The 19,562-nt window shown below is 39.2% G+C and overlaps 1 protein-coding gene across 1 annotated transcript in view; it reads right to left on the reverse strand.

Annotated features, from left to right (window-relative positions):
• Positions 1 to 1,211: 1,211 nt before the first annotated feature.
• The window catches only part of LOC128858967 (putative uncharacterized protein DDB_G0271606), a 34,202-nt gene continuing 15,851 nt past the window's right edge, over positions 1,212 to 19,562 (reverse strand). The window contains exons 2-3 of the mRNA XM_054095596.1: positions 6,077 to 6,555; positions 1,212 to 6,017 (exon numbers count right to left, since the gene is read on the reverse strand). Coding sequence (XP_053951571.1) covers positions 4,322 to 6,017; positions 6,077 to 6,555 — 2,175 coding nt within the window. The 3' untranslated portion in view covers positions 1,212 to 4,321. The remainder of the gene's footprint in view (positions 6,018 to 6,076; positions 6,556 to 19,562) is intronic.

Here is a 19,562-nt window from a genome sequence, read left to right on the forward strand (position 1 = left end):
CTTCTTCACTTTATTTACATTTTTTTTTCAAGTTTGTTCGTCTCCTTCTCTTTGGAGCAGTCAAATCTCTCTCTATAGGTCTCTTTTTTTCGCCAAGATTTAGCAAGTGGCGAATAGATGAAGCAAATGAACATTTGTCAGCAAAGCGGGAAGAGAGCTGCCTTAAATTACATGTGCTGGTAAGGCAGTGCGGTCTAATGAGCTATAATCATACTCGCTAGCATCGAATCTTACTCGATAACTTTGTTGTTGCTTTCGCATCCAAATTTTTCGTGAAGTTAATCGAGCATAGATATAGCGAGCGGGGAAATGGCGTATAGAAGAGGCATTATCTCTCGCAACTGCAGTGTTGCCTAGTTTTGGATATAAAAAGCACTAACATGCGCATTTAAGATCCTCGTCTCATTTGAAATTCTGTTTTTTGGGTGTTTTTTTTTTTAAACGTGTAAAAAAGAAACGAAAAAAGATTTTTTGTATTAGTTTTCAGTGTTTTATATTTTGATCCATTGTTAAAAAATAAAAATTTGGTTCTTGCTATACGAGGTTCATTAAAAAAGTTGTCAGTTTTTTTACCTTTTTTTACTAAACAATTTTCTACCCAATGATCGTAGTTCACACAATAACGACATCAGTTATACGTCATTTGAATTTCATTTCTTCAAAATCGGTTCAGTGCAATCGGCTATATCTGTGTCACTGTGCATGTGAAGACCATTTTTTGAAGGCTGTCAACTTTTTGAATGAACTTCGTATGACCAAAACAAAATTTTTATTTTTTAACAATGAATCAAGAAATAAAATACTGGAAACTAAAATAAATTAAACTAAACTAAAATAATTAATAAATATTTTTTCGTTTCTTTTTTACACGCTTTTAAAGGAACACCGAAAAAACACCATTTCAAATTAGGGGAGGGGCGTAAAGCAAAGAAAATACCAAATTTTTATTAAATTAATTTCGAGTTCCCACCTACATACCATGAAAATTTCCAAATAAGATATGACCTATGACACTCCAGAATATTCCACTTTACAATAAACGAACATTTTTTAAGAACTGGTTTAGTAGTCTCCGAGTTTACCGCCCACATACCATGCACATTTTCAAATAAGGCGTTGCCCCGTGACATTCGAGAATATTTTAGCACTAAATTTTGCAAAAATAATATTTTTTTATTCTGATAATACATTTGTACGCAGTTTTTTAAAAATGTGTTAAACTTTATTGAGCACAGTGTGGAAAAATAGTACATATCTTAAATGCTAAATATTGCACAAATTTAATACAATTTGTTTTACTAAACCTTTTTTATTTTTTTAGTCTTTATGAATGAATGTGTTAAAAAAAATATTGTATTTTCCACTGAAAAACAAATTACAATAGAGATTAATAAAGAAAAATAAAATATAGATATATCGCATGAAAGCAATTAACGAAAAATATAATTATATGAATAAAAAAAAAGAAAAGAGAAATAAAAATAAATAAAAATTGGGTTTAAAAGTAAATTCTAAGGAATTTGCAACGCAGGTTTCAGCGCACGAGTGTCTTAGGTAATAGGAGAAGGCGAGAGGAGAGCATAGTTTATTGAATTTCACGGCCACACACGAGCACTGGCTGTGTATACACAAAAAAAAGGCTATATGTATCTGTGATAGACAGAGTTCTTACAGGCCGGTACTCAACAAAAAACATACAAAATGGCTGAATGTCTGACTCTCCGAAGTTTGCAAGCACGAGCAGACACATGAGAATTTCTCCGCTGTAACGAAGATTACTCATCTGCTATGTAACTGTTCCCCTATTTGGAATCGTCATACCATATGCGGCTGTGAGACCTCAGGCAGACCTCATCACTTACGCTCATCACCGAGTGAGTTGTCCGAGAAGTGCTGAAGAGGCAGCAAATTCTCTTGAATTAGTATTCAAATTGGCAGACAACCTTAACTGTAATTTTAGAGATATTGTTGTTTTATCCAATGGGCAATATTTTGTATAAAATTCAAATAAAGAGTATTCAAAATAAATCTTACATCTCACAAATCAAAAAATTCTAAAAAACTCACTTTTATGCCTAATTGCACAAGAATAAAAATGAAACGAAAAATGCGTAAAAATGAAATGAAGAACTTTACAAAATGCGAACACATCTAAGCTAAGCAGGCTTTGGAGTGTTGGCCTTAAGCGAAAATATAATTTCGTTTTTTTTTGTTTTTTGTTATAGCAACGAAACTGTGTATGTAAGTATGCATAGCGGCGTAAGACCCAGGGACTGTGAAAAATCGCTATAAAAGATCAAATTGTAGAAAATTCAGCTTATTGCAGGATTGAAAAATGGTGCTAGAGAGCAGAAGATAAAGTGGCGTGAAGGTGCACATTTTCACCTGGAGAGAGGGAGAGAGAGAGAGGGAGCTATATGAGCAAGAAGATTTCAGGAATGTGATCAAGAAGTAGCAATGGCAGCTCAAAAGTATGCAAATCCATTAGGAGTCAGGGGAAAAGTTATTTTTCTAACAGCGGTTGCCCCTCAGCAGGTAAGTATTTATTTTTTATTAGGGGTCAATTAACGCTTTTGACATTTTACGTGCGAGAACAATTTGTATTGCAATCCAAATTAGTTTCGAAAAAGATATTTTTATTTTCAAATGTTTTGTTTTATGTTTTTTTTTTAATCTGTTTTTATAAATTTTTCGATTTCGAAACATTTTTGCATCAAGCTTCGAGCAATGTGCATAGCTCAATACCGAAAACACGCATTTGCGTTGAGAAAATAAAAAAAACGTTAAAGAACACTTAAAGGTTAGGAATAGTTGTTTGGAGAGTTTAGTAAAGGTCACTTTAGTGGTGTAATACCATTTCTCAAGTGGTCTCTGACATTACCGCTCGCTTTAGTATGCCGATAAATATATTTTCATTCTCTCAGAAGCTTGCTAATGCGCGGGGCGTTATATTTGAAGTATCAACATTCAACCTTTGAAATTTATAGTTGGATTAAAATGAAGTAAAATTTTGCCCAGGTGCACAATAGATCAATATGGTCGCAGTGCTAAAGGACCACACCTTAACCCTTTACAACCATTAACCATTAACCAACAATTTGCCCTTACCAGGGTTTTAGCAGTTCAACAAGATAGTTAGTTTTTGATATTTTTGTATCAAATTTGAATTATTTGTTTCAAAGTCAATAAATTTTTATTTGTCAGGCAGTTGAGAAAGTGAATTAAGGTTGAAGTGCACTTTGAGGTGAGGAATAGTTTGTTGGAACGTTTAGTAAAGCTCACTTTATTGCTTGGTTTAGGAGAATGGCACAAAATATCTGCATAAAAATCGGCTAGTTTTAGTCACGGACATACCAGGTTTGAATATTGTTGCACAAAATACAATAGTAAACGGACTTTAAGAATTAACAAATTTATCTTTGTCCAGAAGTTGAGAAAATTAATAAAAATTAAAGTACACTTTAAGGTTAGGAATAACTGATAGGCAAGACTACTAAAGCTCACTTGATTGATCACTTCTCAACTAACATTTTAATGTTAGGAATAGTTTAATGGAACATTTAGTAAAGCTCATTGCATTGGCTGGGCTAGAAAACGATGCTTAAAGATCAATGAAAATTTTGTTTATCAAATTTTGCAGGCCTATACATTTTTTTAAAATTAATTTTACTCTGCTCAGGGCATATTAGAACTCGATTTTCTGAAATATTTCTCTTTTCACTCTTTTATTTCGCAAAATTAGACGATTTAGAGAAAAGTTCGATTTTGAGAATTCTGTGAAAATTTTGTTCAGCATAGGCCCATACATTTTTGGCGCGAATTGCCGACTGAATTGATTTTTCTACACCGAGTTTCTCATTTTCAAGCGGCTACAGTTGCAAAAATATGTAGAAAACTATACATTTTTTCATAGCATTGCTTGGCGGAACAATTTTCTTTGAAAGGAAGCTGAAATTATGCCAATCATTTAAAAAATTTGTGACTAACAGTACGAAATGTGAGAGTATTCAGATTGGGTTGCTGCTGGGCGCATACAACAATCGCTCCTAAGAAATCAAAAGTTAACATTTTGAGTGTAGCTTTTATAAAACTACAAAATGAGTTGGAAGTGTGCAGTGCAATGTGGTCCTTAAAAATCACACAACTATGCATACATACACACGCAAAAGTAAAAAAAAAATCAATTTAGTTATTAAGTGCCGCTAGCATTTCCTTTTGTGCCTTTACATTTCGTAGCATATTTCAAGGCGCGTGCACCACATTAAAACATTATACACCTAAGCGCCTTTTCACTCCTCGCCGCGCTGCCGCGTCGCGTCACCTAACTCCGCACCAACGCCGTCGTTTTGAACTCCACTGCTGTGCTCATTTGTGCTCCCAAATTGTCGCGCACGTATTCGCGTATCTTCTGCAAATGCTCATCCACCTGCGCGACCGTTGGCGTGGCGATGGTTGTTGGCGTTCTAGCACCACGCTTGCGATTACCCCGTCGCGCCGCCTTCGCGCTGTGCGCATGATAGTTGAATGGACGCGGCGAGATGGCGGCCGATTGTTCATGCTCGGGGGCGGCATGTGTCGGCGGCGTGTCGTAATCGATTTGCGGCTCATGTTGTTGTTGTTGTTCCAATTGCTCGTGCTGTTCCTCGTGCAGCAGTTGCGCTTGCAGTTGTTGTTGGTGGTGGTACGCTGTGGCAGACGTGCCGGCATGACGCTCAAATGGCCGTATCGATGGCAGTGCATAGCCAGCGGCATAATCCGCAGCGCCCTTCTCGCTGTTATGTGTGTATATGACTTTGGTGTGCGTTTGACGCGGACTGTTCTCGTTCAGTGCGGCAGCGGCATGAGCGTCATGAGCGGCGGCCAACTCGTGCTGTTGCTCATGTTGCTGCTCCTGCTCCTGCTCCTGCAGATGCAGCTGCTGTTGTGACTGTTCGTGCTGATGCTGGTAGTGGTGCTGTTGCAGCTCCTGTTCCTCCTCTTGCACATAGATGGGCTGGTGTTGTAAAGTAGTGGCGTGCGCGGCATGCGCATTGTAGGCGCCCTGTGGTGCTATGGCCATAAAGTATACGTTTTGGTAGTGAACACCGCCGTGCCCGTCAAATTGTGCTTCAGGCGCGTAATAGTACTGTTGCACCGCTGGCTGCTGTGCGGCGTGCACAAAGTACCGCTGCTCGTGTTGCAACTGCTGTGGATGCTCCGCTTCTTCTTGCGCTTGTTGATGGTGCTGTTGTTGAATGGCAACTTTGTGTGCCTGCAGCTTGCCTTTGTAGCCTTGATAGACATCATCGATTTCGGGATATGCAACCGATTGTGGCGTCGGCGCCAACTGATGTGCGTACGTCACTTCATCCGTGTAGCCGTGTTCCTCCTCTGCCGCGGGCTGTGGCGCGGTGTGCTGTGCATGCGTTGGCGGCAGTAACTTGAGCGTTGGCTCAGCGTACGCTTGCGCTGGTGCGACCACCGCGTGCTGTTGCTGTACTTGCTGTTCATATACGTGCGCATGTTGTTCGTGCTGTTGTTGTTGTTGCTGCTGATGCTGATGCTGCAACAATTGGTGTTCTTGATGGTGCTGTCCAAGCGGTTGTAGTTGTGCCTGTTGCTTATGGTGCTCGGCTTCCTCCAGTATGCGTAGATATTGAGCCGCACGTATCTCCAAATATTGCTGCAGCAGCGTCTGCAGATGGGAGGCGTACTTAGTGGGGCCTGGTATGCGCAAAACAATAACCGGCTCTTCGTAAGCGCCATTCTGCCCTTGATGGGCCACCGCTTGGTGTGCATACTGTGGCACATCGACCACTTTTGGTGGCTGTTGCACACTGTGCTCCAGCTCCGGCTGCGGCTCCTTTGTGTAGCTCTGCGGTTGTAGCTCATACGAGTAGGATGGCTCGATGCTTACATCAGTTTTGGGTGGATAGTAGCCGGGCGCATCGGCTGGAATGTTGTGCTGCGAGTAGGGATAGAACATAAACTTGGGACGCTCGTACTCGTAACCATTGTGCGCAGGGTAAGCGCCATAGCTGAAAATGATCAAAAGTATATAATAAACATCTGAAAACCCCAATTAGCCATCACTCACCCTAACTCGCCGTCAATGGTGCGTTTGCTAGTTTGCTTCTCTTCACCGGTGCTATTGTCGTGTTCCACTTTAATTTTGATCTTCTCACCGTGCAGTTGAAATTGTTTGTCCAGCTCCTTGATGAACTCCAGATCGTCAGCGGGCAGATCCTTGAATGCGGCCGTCACATCGGCCGTCACTTTCTTGCGCTTGTTTTTCGAGTTTTGTGTTGACGCCGTCGTCATATGGGAAGCTGAGGTTTTTGTAGGGCGCTTCTTTAGCGAATGCACTTTCTTCGGGTAGCTGGCTTTCTCGGTAATTTTGGCTGTGGCACTATTCCCAGTGACAGTGAGGTTGTCTTTCAAAACTGTTTTTGTATCGCTGCTGGCGGTAGTGGGGGTTGCTAGCGATGCATTTATGTCGTCGTTTTGTAACGACTTTTCTTGCTTAGCGCCATCGGCTGGTGTGTGCACAAAGAGCAGCGCTAATAGTAGCGGTAACTGAAATAAGAAATAACAAGTGAGCAAAAAATTAACACAGAACTTAAGGTCTTCACAGATATATATTTTTAGTATCAAACAAGCCAAAACAAGCTTTTTTAAAAAAAAAAAAAAAAAAAAATCAGGAAGCTGCAAAAACCTAATACCAGCTCAGTACCCGCTTACAAATAATTTTTGAGACGCAACACTAGAAAGGGCGATTCATGGAATACCCAGGAGAAAAATCAACATTTGCGACACCTGCTCTTCTTTGCTTCTCATCGAGATCAAAAGCTGCCAGAGCAGCCCGGGACATTAGCGCGTATATGGAGGCGAGTCTACAGCACAGAAATTGTTTGTAAAGTTAAAAATGGCGACTTTGACATCGATGAACAGTTCCGCAGCAGAAGGCCTACTGAATTTGGTGAAGAACGTCTGAAATGACTTTTGAAGCAGAACGGACGCCAAACCAGTCGTGAATTGGCGAAAAAGATTAACTGCGATCATAAAACGATTCTCAATCACCTTCATTCAATGAGATTTACCGAAAAATGGGGAGCCTAGGTGCCTCACGAGCTCAACGAAAAAAAACAAAGAAAGTCGCCTTCAAATTGCTTCCCAGCATCTCGCCCGCCATCGTGCAACAGTCCGTCAAAAACGCTTTTTGTACATCATCAGGGGGGATGAGGAATGGTGCCTATACAGCAGCATATGAAGCAAAGAAAGGAGGTGAGTGGGTGGCTCCAGAAGATACGCCATAACCGTGAGCCAAGCCGGATTTTTATCCAAAGGCCATCATCATATGGGTTTGGTGGGACTGGGAGGACATGGTGCACTGGGAAATGCTGAAAAAGAATACCACGATCAAAAAGGAGCTATATAGTACCCAGCTATACCGCGTGAATGTTACTATTCGACTGGAGAGACCTGATCGACATGGTCAAACAATATTCCTTCACGACAACGCCAGGCTCCCTGTTGCACAAGTCGTCAGAGCCGCACTACAAGAGCTCCAATAGGAGGGCTGGTTCTTCAGCATTCGCCGTATTCTCCGGATCTTGCACCGAGCGATTACCATTTTTTCCACTCCCTGTTGAGCCATATGAAGGGCGTTACCTTCGATAGCAAAGAGGGCCTTAAAAACTGGCTTAACAACTTCTTTGACACCAGGCCAGGCGATTTTCGGCGGAACGGCATCAACGAATTTGTCGAGAGGTGGGAAAAGGTTATAAACAGCAACGGCGAATATATAATTGATTAACTTATTGATATAATTATTTTAATTTTGATTTTGTTTAAATGAAAGTCTTCGGTAAAACGCTACGAACTTATTCCCCAACCTAAGAAAAACATCAATTTTACAGGCGTGGCCGCATTTGGACATTGGACAATATTGCGAAAATTAATTGACTCACTCCCAAAAAGAATTTTTCAGATTATAGACTAGTGCCTTCGAGATGAGTGTACCAACATAAAAATAATAATAATCGAAAGTCAAATGTGCGTAGTCGCCGAAATTTAAAACCTTTACCTTATTTTTTGAACTCACCTCGTACGCACATTTTTTATCTAAACTTTTCTATTTTAATTTTAAATGGATGCGGCTAAGCAAATTTCGCACACTGTACATCTAAACCAAATAAAGCAATTTTTACTTTCTTTAAACTGCACTCAACTCTGCAATGGCTAGCGTAAATATCAGGTCAGTCCATAAGTTCGTGCGTATTTTACCCATAATTTTACTTTTGTACGATTTTTGCAAACAAAAATTATTCGCGGAATATAACGGAACTATTTATATATTCTTTGATATATTGTGCATTCAACAAGTGATTTTAATTTAAAAGCACGTGTTGTTAAAAAATAAAATGGAATCTTCGAACGCGTATAACAGACATATTTTGTATTTTTCTTATAAAAGTGGTAAAAATGCACCAACTGCTGCAGCAGAAATAAACACTGTTCACGGAGAGGATACTGTGAGTGTAAGGACTGCCCAAAAGTGGTTTTCAAAATTCCGAAGTGGTAACTGCGACGTGGAGGATGCCCCGCACGCTGGTCGTCCTGAAGTCTTTAACTCCGACGCCTTGCTCGAACTCGTGGAAGCTGACCCAAATTTGACAGTCGTTCGGATAGTTCAGAGGTTAAATTCATCGCATGGAACAGTTCACACCTGGTTCAGTTGGTTCCGCATAGACTTTCCGTCGCCAACCTTCAGCAGAGAGTGAATGTGTGTTCTCAGCTGCTGCAACGGCTTAAAAATGAAAGTTTTTTGAACCGTGTCGTTACTGGTGATGAAAAATGGGTCCTTTACAATAATCCTGTTCGCAAACGCCAATGGTTAGATAAAGATGAAACACGAGAACCAACCTAGAGATTGCCTTCACCCCAAAGAAGATTCTCCTGTCTATTTGGTTGGATATGGCCGGTATTGTTTATTATGAACTTCTGGAACCAAACCAGACGATAACTGCTGATTATTATTCCCATCAGCTATCCAACCTGAATGAGGCACTTAACAGAAATCGACCGTCTTTAGTGAATAGACGCAAAGTTTTGTTTCACCACGACAACGCAAAACCTCATACCGCAAGGCAAACATTAGGCAAGCTGAACGAGCTCGGATGGGAGCTAATGCCACATCCACCATACTCTCCGGATATTGCATCTTGTGATTATCACCTTTTCCGTGGACTTCAATCCCATATGAGTAATAAGAACTACTCCTCCAAAGAAGCTATAAAAAGGGATATCAAAACGTATTTTGGCTCCAAAGACAAAAAATTCTTTGAGCAGGGAATTAAAAATATGCCTAAACGTTGAGAAGACATTGTAAATAATGAAGGAAAATATATAGTATTATTGATTAACAAATACTTTAAACATCTTTTTTATTAATTTTAAAACCACCTTTAAAAAACGCACTAACTCATGGACTGACCTGATAAGTGAAAGGAAAAAAAAACAAAACGGTTGCGATTCATTTTAGCTTACTACTTTCCTTCGCTTATGCTCTTTTCCTTCTCCCTTTTATGCTTTCTTTCTCTTCCTCTTACTCGTCTTTCTTTCTCTATCTCTCTTTTTTTCTATCTCTCTTTTTTTTCTACCTCACTTTTTCTCTTTCACTCTCATTTCATTGCCTCTCTCTTTGACACCACCTTCACTCACTGTCATTACCACTTGACTCGTCTGATTAATTAATTGATTGAGTGTTTTCTTTAATGGTGCAAACAATTTAATTCCGCCACAAAGTGGCCATAAAAGGTATTGGACACAGTCACAGACTTGTTTATAAATTGATTTACGTTTAACTTGAAAGTCCCACACGCCGGTGGAAAAGTTGTCTCACGTTAAGAAATGGCGTCCTCATTATTAATTTACTAAAATCGCTTAAGCTTAAAATCCTTAAGTAGACGAAGACTTGATTTTTCATTACCAAGTATTGTAATATATGAGCAGCACTGTTAAGTAGGCTTGGAATTCATTAAAATGTTTCAAATGTCAGGTTGCAAAATGTGCACCCTTTTAGCATATCGAAACGCACAGTCTCATTGCAGAAGAGCAGAAAGGATGCATACGTGCATCACAAGGATGCAAAGAGCAAGTAGTCCTTGGCCAATCTAAAAGGCATAAAAAAAACCTCTATGTGGATATGAAGGCATTTGATTCAGTTCCACATTCCTGGCTTATAGAAGTACATTATCTCTCATAACCCACAACCCCAATATCATACATTTTCATTGGAGCACAAGAATACAAATACCCAGTTCTGAAAGTTTTCAATATACAAAGGACGGAAACTTTTTATCGTACCCATATTTTGAAGAGGTGTTCATCGTTTTTTACAGATTATCTACAAGATTTTATTAAAAGGTTTTTATCTTGATCTAATGGGCTATCTTCTTAATTATATGAGAATAGTCTTCTTCTTTTTCTTGTTAGTTTTACAGGTGATCTATTCGGTTTTATTGAAAAAATATCTCTATTCTTATCCCAGACGGGCTTCTTATTGGAAAAAAAATCAGAGAAAAATCAGCTAAACTTTGTTCTGATTTACTGAGCATTTCGCTCTGTGCGCACTAAAATCAAATTCAGCCGTAAACTTTCAAATCAAAAACAAAAAAAAAAAAATAAAAGAAGATTGGAAAATGAAAATATATATTTCTTGCATAATTTCTGAACATTCAATATATTTTTCTCATTGTCTTACAATCTCTCTCATACGAATATAAGTGGCGGTAAACCACAAAAACAAAAAAATTAATGAGGAAAAAAATAGAAAAAAAGAAGATAATAATAATGAAACCATTATCGACAATCTTTGTTAAAATGACTGGAAGCAGTTTAAGAAACCATAACGCACACACACAAATGTAAAACATACATCACAATACAATTTAAATGGCAGCACAAACAGGAAAAGTGCCACAAAAGCCAAAGATTCGCTTGTGGAGAGAGCGCTTGCAACAAAGCGGATTTGCTCCTAATGATATGTTTGTTGGCGGCTTGCGGCTGTCGACTGGTGGCTGGCGGCTTACAAGGCAAACAAGGCACCCGAGAGATGCAGTGACCAATGGTGTTGTAACGATTTTGGCCAACTAGCTGCTTATATCTATAAGTATATGCGGATGCATGCACGTACATACAAGTATGTATATTATATAATAGCAGCCATACATACATATTTACTATATACCAGCTGTAATGGTTATGTGGTTGGTTTGGCTGCATTTGTTTGTTTGCCAGCTAAATGACTTCCTGCTTCAGTTTGAAGATGCGAATGCCAGCCACTTTAAATGAGCCGTTATGTTTGCGAAGTTTGAACACACACTCATGCTAACAGGTATATGGCTACTAAATTCGCTACTAACCTGTTGCGCACGAAATTTTAAATTGACACACTGTGCCATATTTTTTAAAATGTCTAAATTATCTTGGGACAAATCTTAGCAAAGGAACAAAAAAAATTGATACTAAAGCTTGGTTAGGTATATACCTATGAAACCGGAATTTTCCACACTCGTCGCTAGGTAAAAATGTGTATGTAAATGTATATTGGTATCGAGGTTTATGGTTGTTGTTGTTACTGTAGCAGTATACGGACCCTCCCAGTGTGGTGTAGTCACCATTCGTTATAGTTTAAGTCATCTAACGGCCAGGAAAGGTGCAGCTTCGACGGGTTGGATCCCGAGGAAGAAGTTAGTATTCACCCTTTAAATGCCGGATATATTTATATTGAGTATGTCAGGATCGATGCTGGATAAGTAGCCTGCTGGCTAACCTATTTAAATATCCATACGTTAATTGGACCAAAGTTACGCGGGTCTCACAAGGCAGCTGAAGCTCTTCGCCTGCAATAGGTGAAGGTTGTCCTTTGATAACGGCACTCAAGGGTCAGGAGTGAGTGAATGTGGTGAGAGTCTCCGTAAGAATTTAGCGTCTCTGTCTAAGTTTACTGTCCGCCTCATGAAAAACAATTTGGCGTTCGCAGTCGGCTAATAACTGTAGGTTCTCCCATTTGTGGAACAAAACCAAGATGTACGCTACAATTAGGCAGAGGTACTCGGCCCAAAGACCTAAAAGAAGTATATGCGCCAGTAATTTATTTTATTTTTTAAAACTGGAGACGCGCCGTAGTGACAAAAGGAAAAAGATTGGCGAGATGAACGTCTACTTTGGAACACAAGTCTTCGATGCCAATGCCGCCGGACGCCATTCAGCATAGGAGACCAGCAAAACTCCCTCTCGAAATGCAAAAGTTGAAAAACATGGGTGAAAGGACGCCACACTGAGACACACCTTTCTTTATCCTACTCTGTTTTGAGTAAACGCCGAGTAACGAATGCCGACCACTTAGTTTTTATGGTTGTTAGCTTTGCTAACAAGATGCAATTTAAAATATTACAGTGTTTTAAACAAGTCGGTAGTCGTCGGTAGTCGACCAATTCACTTAGACCTTACAGGTCCGTTGTGATACCTCTGCGCGACTTGAATACCTCATTTATTTGTCTTCATGAAACCATTTTGTGGCTCTTATGAAGAGCAGGATTGGTCAAATCCCAGTTCCATAAGAGAACTGAAAAAGTATCTACTTAGGGACCCTGCTCTGATTTTGGCCGAGCCTGTACATTTGCAGACGAAGTGCTCAATTGTTTCTTCCTCTTTCTCATCTCCACAACTTCTTCATGGAAGAAAACTACTAACCTCAAGGAATGCCTGCCAAATAGCCATTGACCTCTAGTACACCAGACACCACATACGATCTGCGAGATATCCTCTCTTGAAAGGCTAAGCAGTTCCTTTGTCTTTTTCTTATTTATTTACCACCCACAGTAGCCTAGCTGTTACGCATGAGCCTTCATCTCTCCATGACCTATTGGCCTCTTTGATAATGTCTCTTTTGATTATTAGTTTCCTCATGGCCATAGCTATCCAAATGGTATGATACTTCTATCGCTAAGCATTTGAAGAGTAGTAGCTTTCCTGGCTAGCTCTAGGGCTTTACCATTTCCTTGAATGTCTCTGCGCACCGGAACTCAAACGAGGCTGGCTTTGAAGACGGTGCTAATATCATATAGGGTTGCTCGGCATTTCTGTGCAACCTTTTATCTTAGTATAGCCCCCTGGCTATTCGAGGAAATATTTATCGTAGTTTTTGTTAAGGGATGCGTATTTAGATGTGTAACCACTTCTTTTATGGCTAGAATTTCTGCTTGATATGCACTGCCGTAGTCTGGTAGTCGAACGGATAATATTAATCCTGATTCCTTTGAAAAAACTCCATAGCCTACTTTATTTGCTAGCTTGGATCCATCCGTGTAAAAATTGATTTCCCTCTTTCTCACGGTCTTTGGGTTTGCCCCTCTCTTTTCGACGGGATGTTTGATAATAGTAATTCTAATATACAGGGTTTGATTGAAAAGTAATAAGCCTTATTTTTTATAAGCAGTTTTATTAAACCTTTTGGCTTATACAACTCATATTCTTCAAAAGAGGACCCTTGAGCGTCAATGCACCGCTGGTAGCGGTCATTCCACTGCAGCAAACATTTTCTAAACTCATCCGCCGGAATCGCGTTCAATTCGGCTGTCACATTTTTTTGTATCGCCTCGATGGAGTCGAAACGCCTCCCCTTCAGCTTTCTTTTCAGGTGCGGGAACAAGAAAAAGTCCGGAGGGGACAGATCTGGGCTGTAGGGAGGGTGGGGAAGCACCGGAACCCTCATCTTGGCCAATGCAAAGGTGCAGAGGAAGGCGGTGTGCGCCGGCGCATTGTCGTGATGAAGGGTCCGTGTTTACAGTGTTTCCTGGAGGTACAAACTCCTTGTGGACGATGCCTCGAGAGTCGAAAAAGATGATCAGCTGCATTTTCGCCACTGCAAAATCCTAACACACTTTTAAAACAGCTTTCACGCGCGGAGCGATGTTGACTACACCGCTGTTGCCAGCGAACTGGGACCGGTTTCTAGTGGAAGCGTAAGGTCCAACGATCATTTCCCCCACCAGCCGCTTGATCACTTGGCGGACGCTCCGCGCGGGAAGGCTCATTACTTTTCAATTAAACCCTGTATATATAAGTAATTGGCGCGTAAACCCTTTGGGGTGTTTGGCCGACCTCCTCCTCCTATTTGTGGCGTCTTGCTGTTGTTCCACAAATGGAGGGACCTACAGTTTCAAGCCGACTCTCGGAGGTTTGCCATTGCCAGCCGAGGGGTGACCACTATTAGAAAAATGTTTTTCTTAATTCTTGGTGTTTCACCGAGATTCGAAAATACGACATAGCCAACCCCATCGCCTAGTTTTTAACCATCTGTATAGAAATCTGATGCCCCCCTTCGCCATGACCTTGGTACGTGCCTCTTTCGTCTGGACGGTATGCTCGCCGTGAAGAGTCTGTTGCAGGTGAGTCTAGGAATAAGCCAATAAGTCTAGTCTATAATAGTATTAACAATAGCGAGGTTTTGACAATACGAGAATATCTCATTTACTACGCTTTTAAAGCCTACTTCTCGTCTTTTTTTCTGCTTTTCTCCATTTTCCTTTGGGCTAAAATGGCATATAATAACGCAAGATGCTTGCCTCTGAGACCCCAAATATATTCAAGAATTATCCGTGGAACTCTACAAGTATAATTTTGGTAAAATATTAAGACGCTACTGTCCTCATTATGGGTATTTTTTGTCACTTGCAAGGAAAACAGAATAAGATTATATAAAAAAAATGATGTAAGCTTTCAAATTAGTTGAATGAAAAAACAAAAAAAAAATTAATAAAGTGCTAACAAACTGGCCTAAGCTTTGAGTCAGAAATGTCTAGAAATTCAATACAAAAAAAGTTTTCTTATTGGCAAAGCCACAGCTCGCCGGTTAAAGTGTTCCACGGAAGTGCTAGCGATGCGTAGTTGGCAAGCATTGTTCCACGAAACTCATTCATCAGACTCAGCTTCAATTGATTACCATTTGTTAGCACACTTCGTTTCCGCAGACTAAATTTTGTATGCTCTTATGGCTTTGGTGAAAAGCTTTTAACTTTTATAATAGAAATTTTTCAAAATTCGATAATATTGTCCAGCAATGTTTAGCATCAGCCTACGTATACTTACACAATATGAATGTATGCATTTGTATGAAAACCCACCACATTAATAACTGTCAGCTTAGAATTGTGGCCAAGGCCAAAGTCGTTATTGCATCAGTTCCAACGAGCTTCATTTAATTTTGGCGAAGAACCACTCAAGCCACTTGTCATGCGCAGCTGTGCGCTGAACCCTCGCAAGTACAGGTAAAAACCGAAAATTTGCAACTAAAAAAAGAGTATGACTGATAACTATGAATTAATTGAAGTGAATAAAAAAAGTTGTTGGTGTGAGTGTAAGTGTGAGAGTGCTAAGCACTCATATTGTTTTAGTGAGAATTCTCATGAGAATTCCTCAAGTGGGAAACTATGTAGCTTACAAAGGAACAGATGTTGCACTATTTTAGTGAAATACGAGGGTGGTTTTAAAAGTTCGTGCAAAAAAATAAAAACTATTTCATTGTTTGGGGTAAACCTTTTTTATTTTTTGAGATATTTAGTCTCCTTTTAGGCTTATACTCGCTTGTTGATCCCTTTCGAGTAATAGAATTTGGCCAAATCTGCAAAATAGCCTTACGTTTCTGCAATCACCTCCTCGTTTGAATAAAATCTTTTTCCCGCCAGCCATTTCTTCGAACTGGGGAACAAATAGAAGTCCGATGGATCCGTGAGAGTTAAAGCTGAAGAATAGAGTGGTTGGGAAACGAGTTGGAATTCTATTTCCATGAACTGCTGAGGCGTGAGCCTCGACTCGACTTCCTCGGCTTCCTCGATTTAAGCTTGATGCGTGTTTTTCCAAGATATATATATATATATCCTTTTGGGTGTTTGGCCGAGCTCCTCTTCCTATTTGTGGTGTGCGTCTTGATGTTATTCCACAAATGGAGGGACCTACAGTTTCAAGCCGACTCCGAACGGCAGATATTTTTTATGAGGAGCTTTTTCATGGCAGAAATACACTCGGAGGTTTGCCATTGCCCGCCGAGGGGCGACCGCTATTAGAAACAACTTTTTCTTAATTTTTTGATCTTTTACCGAGATTCGAACCGACGTCCTCTTTCTGAATTCCGAATGGTAGTCACGCACCAACCCATTCGGCCACGGCGGCCGCCAAGAGATATATATGTATATATATATATAATTGGCGCGTACAAGAGATGCTACTAACTAAATATAACCTCTCTTCGACTTTACACGGACTTTTCAAATGACACTCGTACGCGAAGTGTGGCTACTGAAAAACGAAACTGGCGCTGTAAAACATTTTATTATTGGGTTCAGTAAAAACCTCGCTTTAGTGGAAGTCTTCTCCGGTAGATACTTTTAGAACCCTGAGCGCTTTTCCTTTCATAACTTCAAACTCATAACCAAATCTTGTACTTTTGAATGTATTGTAGATTTCACTCAAGGAATTAGATATAATTCGCACAGCATAGACAGGTAATGAGTAATCAGCCGGCGCATTGTATTATCATAGAACTCAAGACTTTTTCTTCTAAAATTCGTGCAGTTATTTTGTTATTACCTCAGGGACTTCGGCCAAAAACCTCTGGTAGTAATTTGTATTCATAGTTTGAACTTCAAGAGCCTAGTGGAGGTAAACAGCGAAGAAAAAAAATACTCCATCCTTTTTTCGCTTTCAATGAAATTAGGTTGTTCCAATATGTGAATTAGCGCTTCGTGCAAGATACTTACCTGTAAGTAGAAACAAACCAGTTCGCTACAATGTTTTTTAATTGTCAATTATTCTCAATACCTAGCACACCCCAGAAATTATTATAACGACACCTAATATTGATCAGTTTTCATTTTTTTTAGAAAAAAAAGTATCCAAAATTTTATGTGACTTCAAACTTGCACTTTGTTGCCCAAATTTGTTTTTTGAATTCTTATTAAAAATTCTAAAACTATTCAAGGTTTGAAGGTAAGACAGTGATGATGATAGCTCAAGTGCTAGTCTGGCACTCCCCAAGTGGCACTAAATACTGTGGCATCGATACCATTTTGAGACCTCCAAAGGCTCAATTCTACACCCAGCCAGAGTTGTTGATTTAATTGAGAAGATTAATGGGATTTGGGTTGAAGCATTGCTCCAGGCTCTCGAATAAAAAAGCACCCAGTGACCTTAATAGTCTAGTTGCCAGACCTGGGTATTTTTTGAGAAAGTCTTCAACAGTCTCCTTCTCTGAAAGGACACCACAGCTTGTGCAATGCAAGTTAGATAGTAAATCTAGCTTTTCCGCTTGTGTGCCGATTGTCCAATGACCGGTAAACACAGCAACGAGTTTGGAAATTGAGTGGAGTGGAGTCCCCGAGACGTTCTGCATCCTGCTTCTATTACATTGGCACGTGGCATTTTTGCTGATTGGGCTTATTTGGATTTATTATTCAGAGTTAGTGGTAAAAGTAATTAGAATTGGACTGATCGAATGGGCCATATAACTCGACATATGCCGGATATCATATTCAAAGAAATAATGCAATGAAATTATCTACCAGATTATTATGAAAAAAACAAATTTTTCCAACAATATTTTTCTTTTTTAATATCGTTTTAAGCTCTCATGCTTTTAAATATAGCTCCATACAATAAAGTGCAAGATGATTTTTAATATTTTTTTTTCGACGGTGCTAGGATTTTTCTTCCATATAAAAAAATTCGAGCATGCACCTCGAATGGAAAAAAAGCGGGACACCTCAGCGAACAAAGTATGAAAAATTAACGGTATTTTGTAATTACTTGAAATTTGCACTTTTTTGTACTAAAATTAAATTGCCATCTCCTGAAAAATTCTTAAAATTCTGGTTAAAGTTGATGAAATTAAGTTAAGTTTTGATGCAATTAAATTTTTTTTATTTTGCTAAGTTTGAAGTTCTCGTTACGCGTACCGTTTTTCTTTATAAAAAATAGTGGTGTGTTTATGAATTTGCAGTGAGTTGTATATGAGAAGAAATCGTAGTGGTACGAATTAATGGTGGCTATGCCAAGTACACGTAGCAATTTTTTGCAAACACTTTTTAGCTTATTTTCAAAATTTTATTAGTAATAGGAAATAATTAATAAATTTCATTAATGCAGAGTGTTAGTAAAGAGCTTAGGGGTTTAAAGCCAATAAACTATACTCCGATCGGTTGCGCCTTTTTTGATTTGTTGTAGCTTGAAATTTAATTTTATATTTTTTTAACACATTTCGGCTTATAGACGTGGCATGTTTGTGGTTTTATGCAATTTATGTAAAGTCTCCTTATTTGGGGAATAAATTTCGTTCTAAATTTCTTTATTAATATTCTTTATATCAAAAGCGTTTGGTGGATTGGAAAAAGCGCTGGCACAAGTATCTTATACCCGAGAGGGGTTACTTTGAAGAGGATTAAATAGGAATTGATGAAACTTTTCAAAAAATTTCTGTTTAAAAAGTTTGAAATTTTGATGACATTTACAAAATTTATATATTTTTGAAGTGAGGCGTCGATGGATGAGCGAGAATGGAGAGTAAAATTTCAAGGCCATGCAACGTTTTGGGCATTCTCGTTCCGCGAGAGAGAAAAAAGATATAACGTAGAGGAAAAGGAGAGAGAGAGCTATACCTTATATAAAGGGTGGTTAAGTTTCAAGGACCGAAGTTAATTTTGAATAAAATACATTTCTTTTAGGAAGTTATTGTCGTTTTTCTTTATTATAATAATATTGGTATGGTTCAATTTTGTGTGGAACAAAATATCGGCCAAATGGCCGCCGCGACCTCGGCGACACTCCTCCATCCGATGGTCAAAATTTTCGATGACGCTGAGGCATAATTGAGGTTCTATGCCATTAATGTACCGAATTATCTCATCCTTTAGCTCTACAATTGTTGCTGGCTTATCGACGTACACTTTTTCTTTCAAATAACCCCAAAGAAAGAAGTCCAACGGTCTCGTTGACGTTTAGGTGTGGTTCACATTGAACATCGGCCCTTGAAATTTAACCACCCTTTATATCTCAGATACATTTTAGGCTATTTTTCCTGAGTTTTTCCTTGTGGTTGCTAATTTCTAGTGAGAAATACTACTGCCTCCTTTTTGGCGCTTGTTTGTTAGTGCAAACTTGTAGGAAATATATTTTTGGTGCCTACTTTTTGGCGTTATATTGCCTTGCTGCCTACTGTTTGGAGGGTTTTTTGGTCGTTTGGTCCCTCTTTCTTTGTTTGCTTTGAAAGTTTTACTTGTGTTATGTGTACTACTTTTTTTAATTTGCACAAAGCTTGGGACTTGTCGTTATGTGGTTTTTGTAGTAGAATGAATGATATTACAATTCAGAAAAATTATTAAAAATAAATAAGCAGCTTTTAAACAGTCAAAACTTGCCAATAAGCCACTATTTTATAGTTATTTAACACAGCGTAGAACGTACTTATGTAGGGATAGCAGGGACAAGCCGTCAAACTCGCCAAAGCTGACTGGTTGAAGAAATTT

This window comes from Anastrepha ludens, chromosome 3 (assembly GCF_028408465.1).
Source record: "Anastrepha ludens isolate Willacy chromosome 3, idAnaLude1.1, whole genome shotgun sequence".
Lineage (NCBI taxonomy): Eukaryota > Metazoa > Arthropoda > Insecta > Diptera > Tephritidae > Anastrepha > Anastrepha ludens.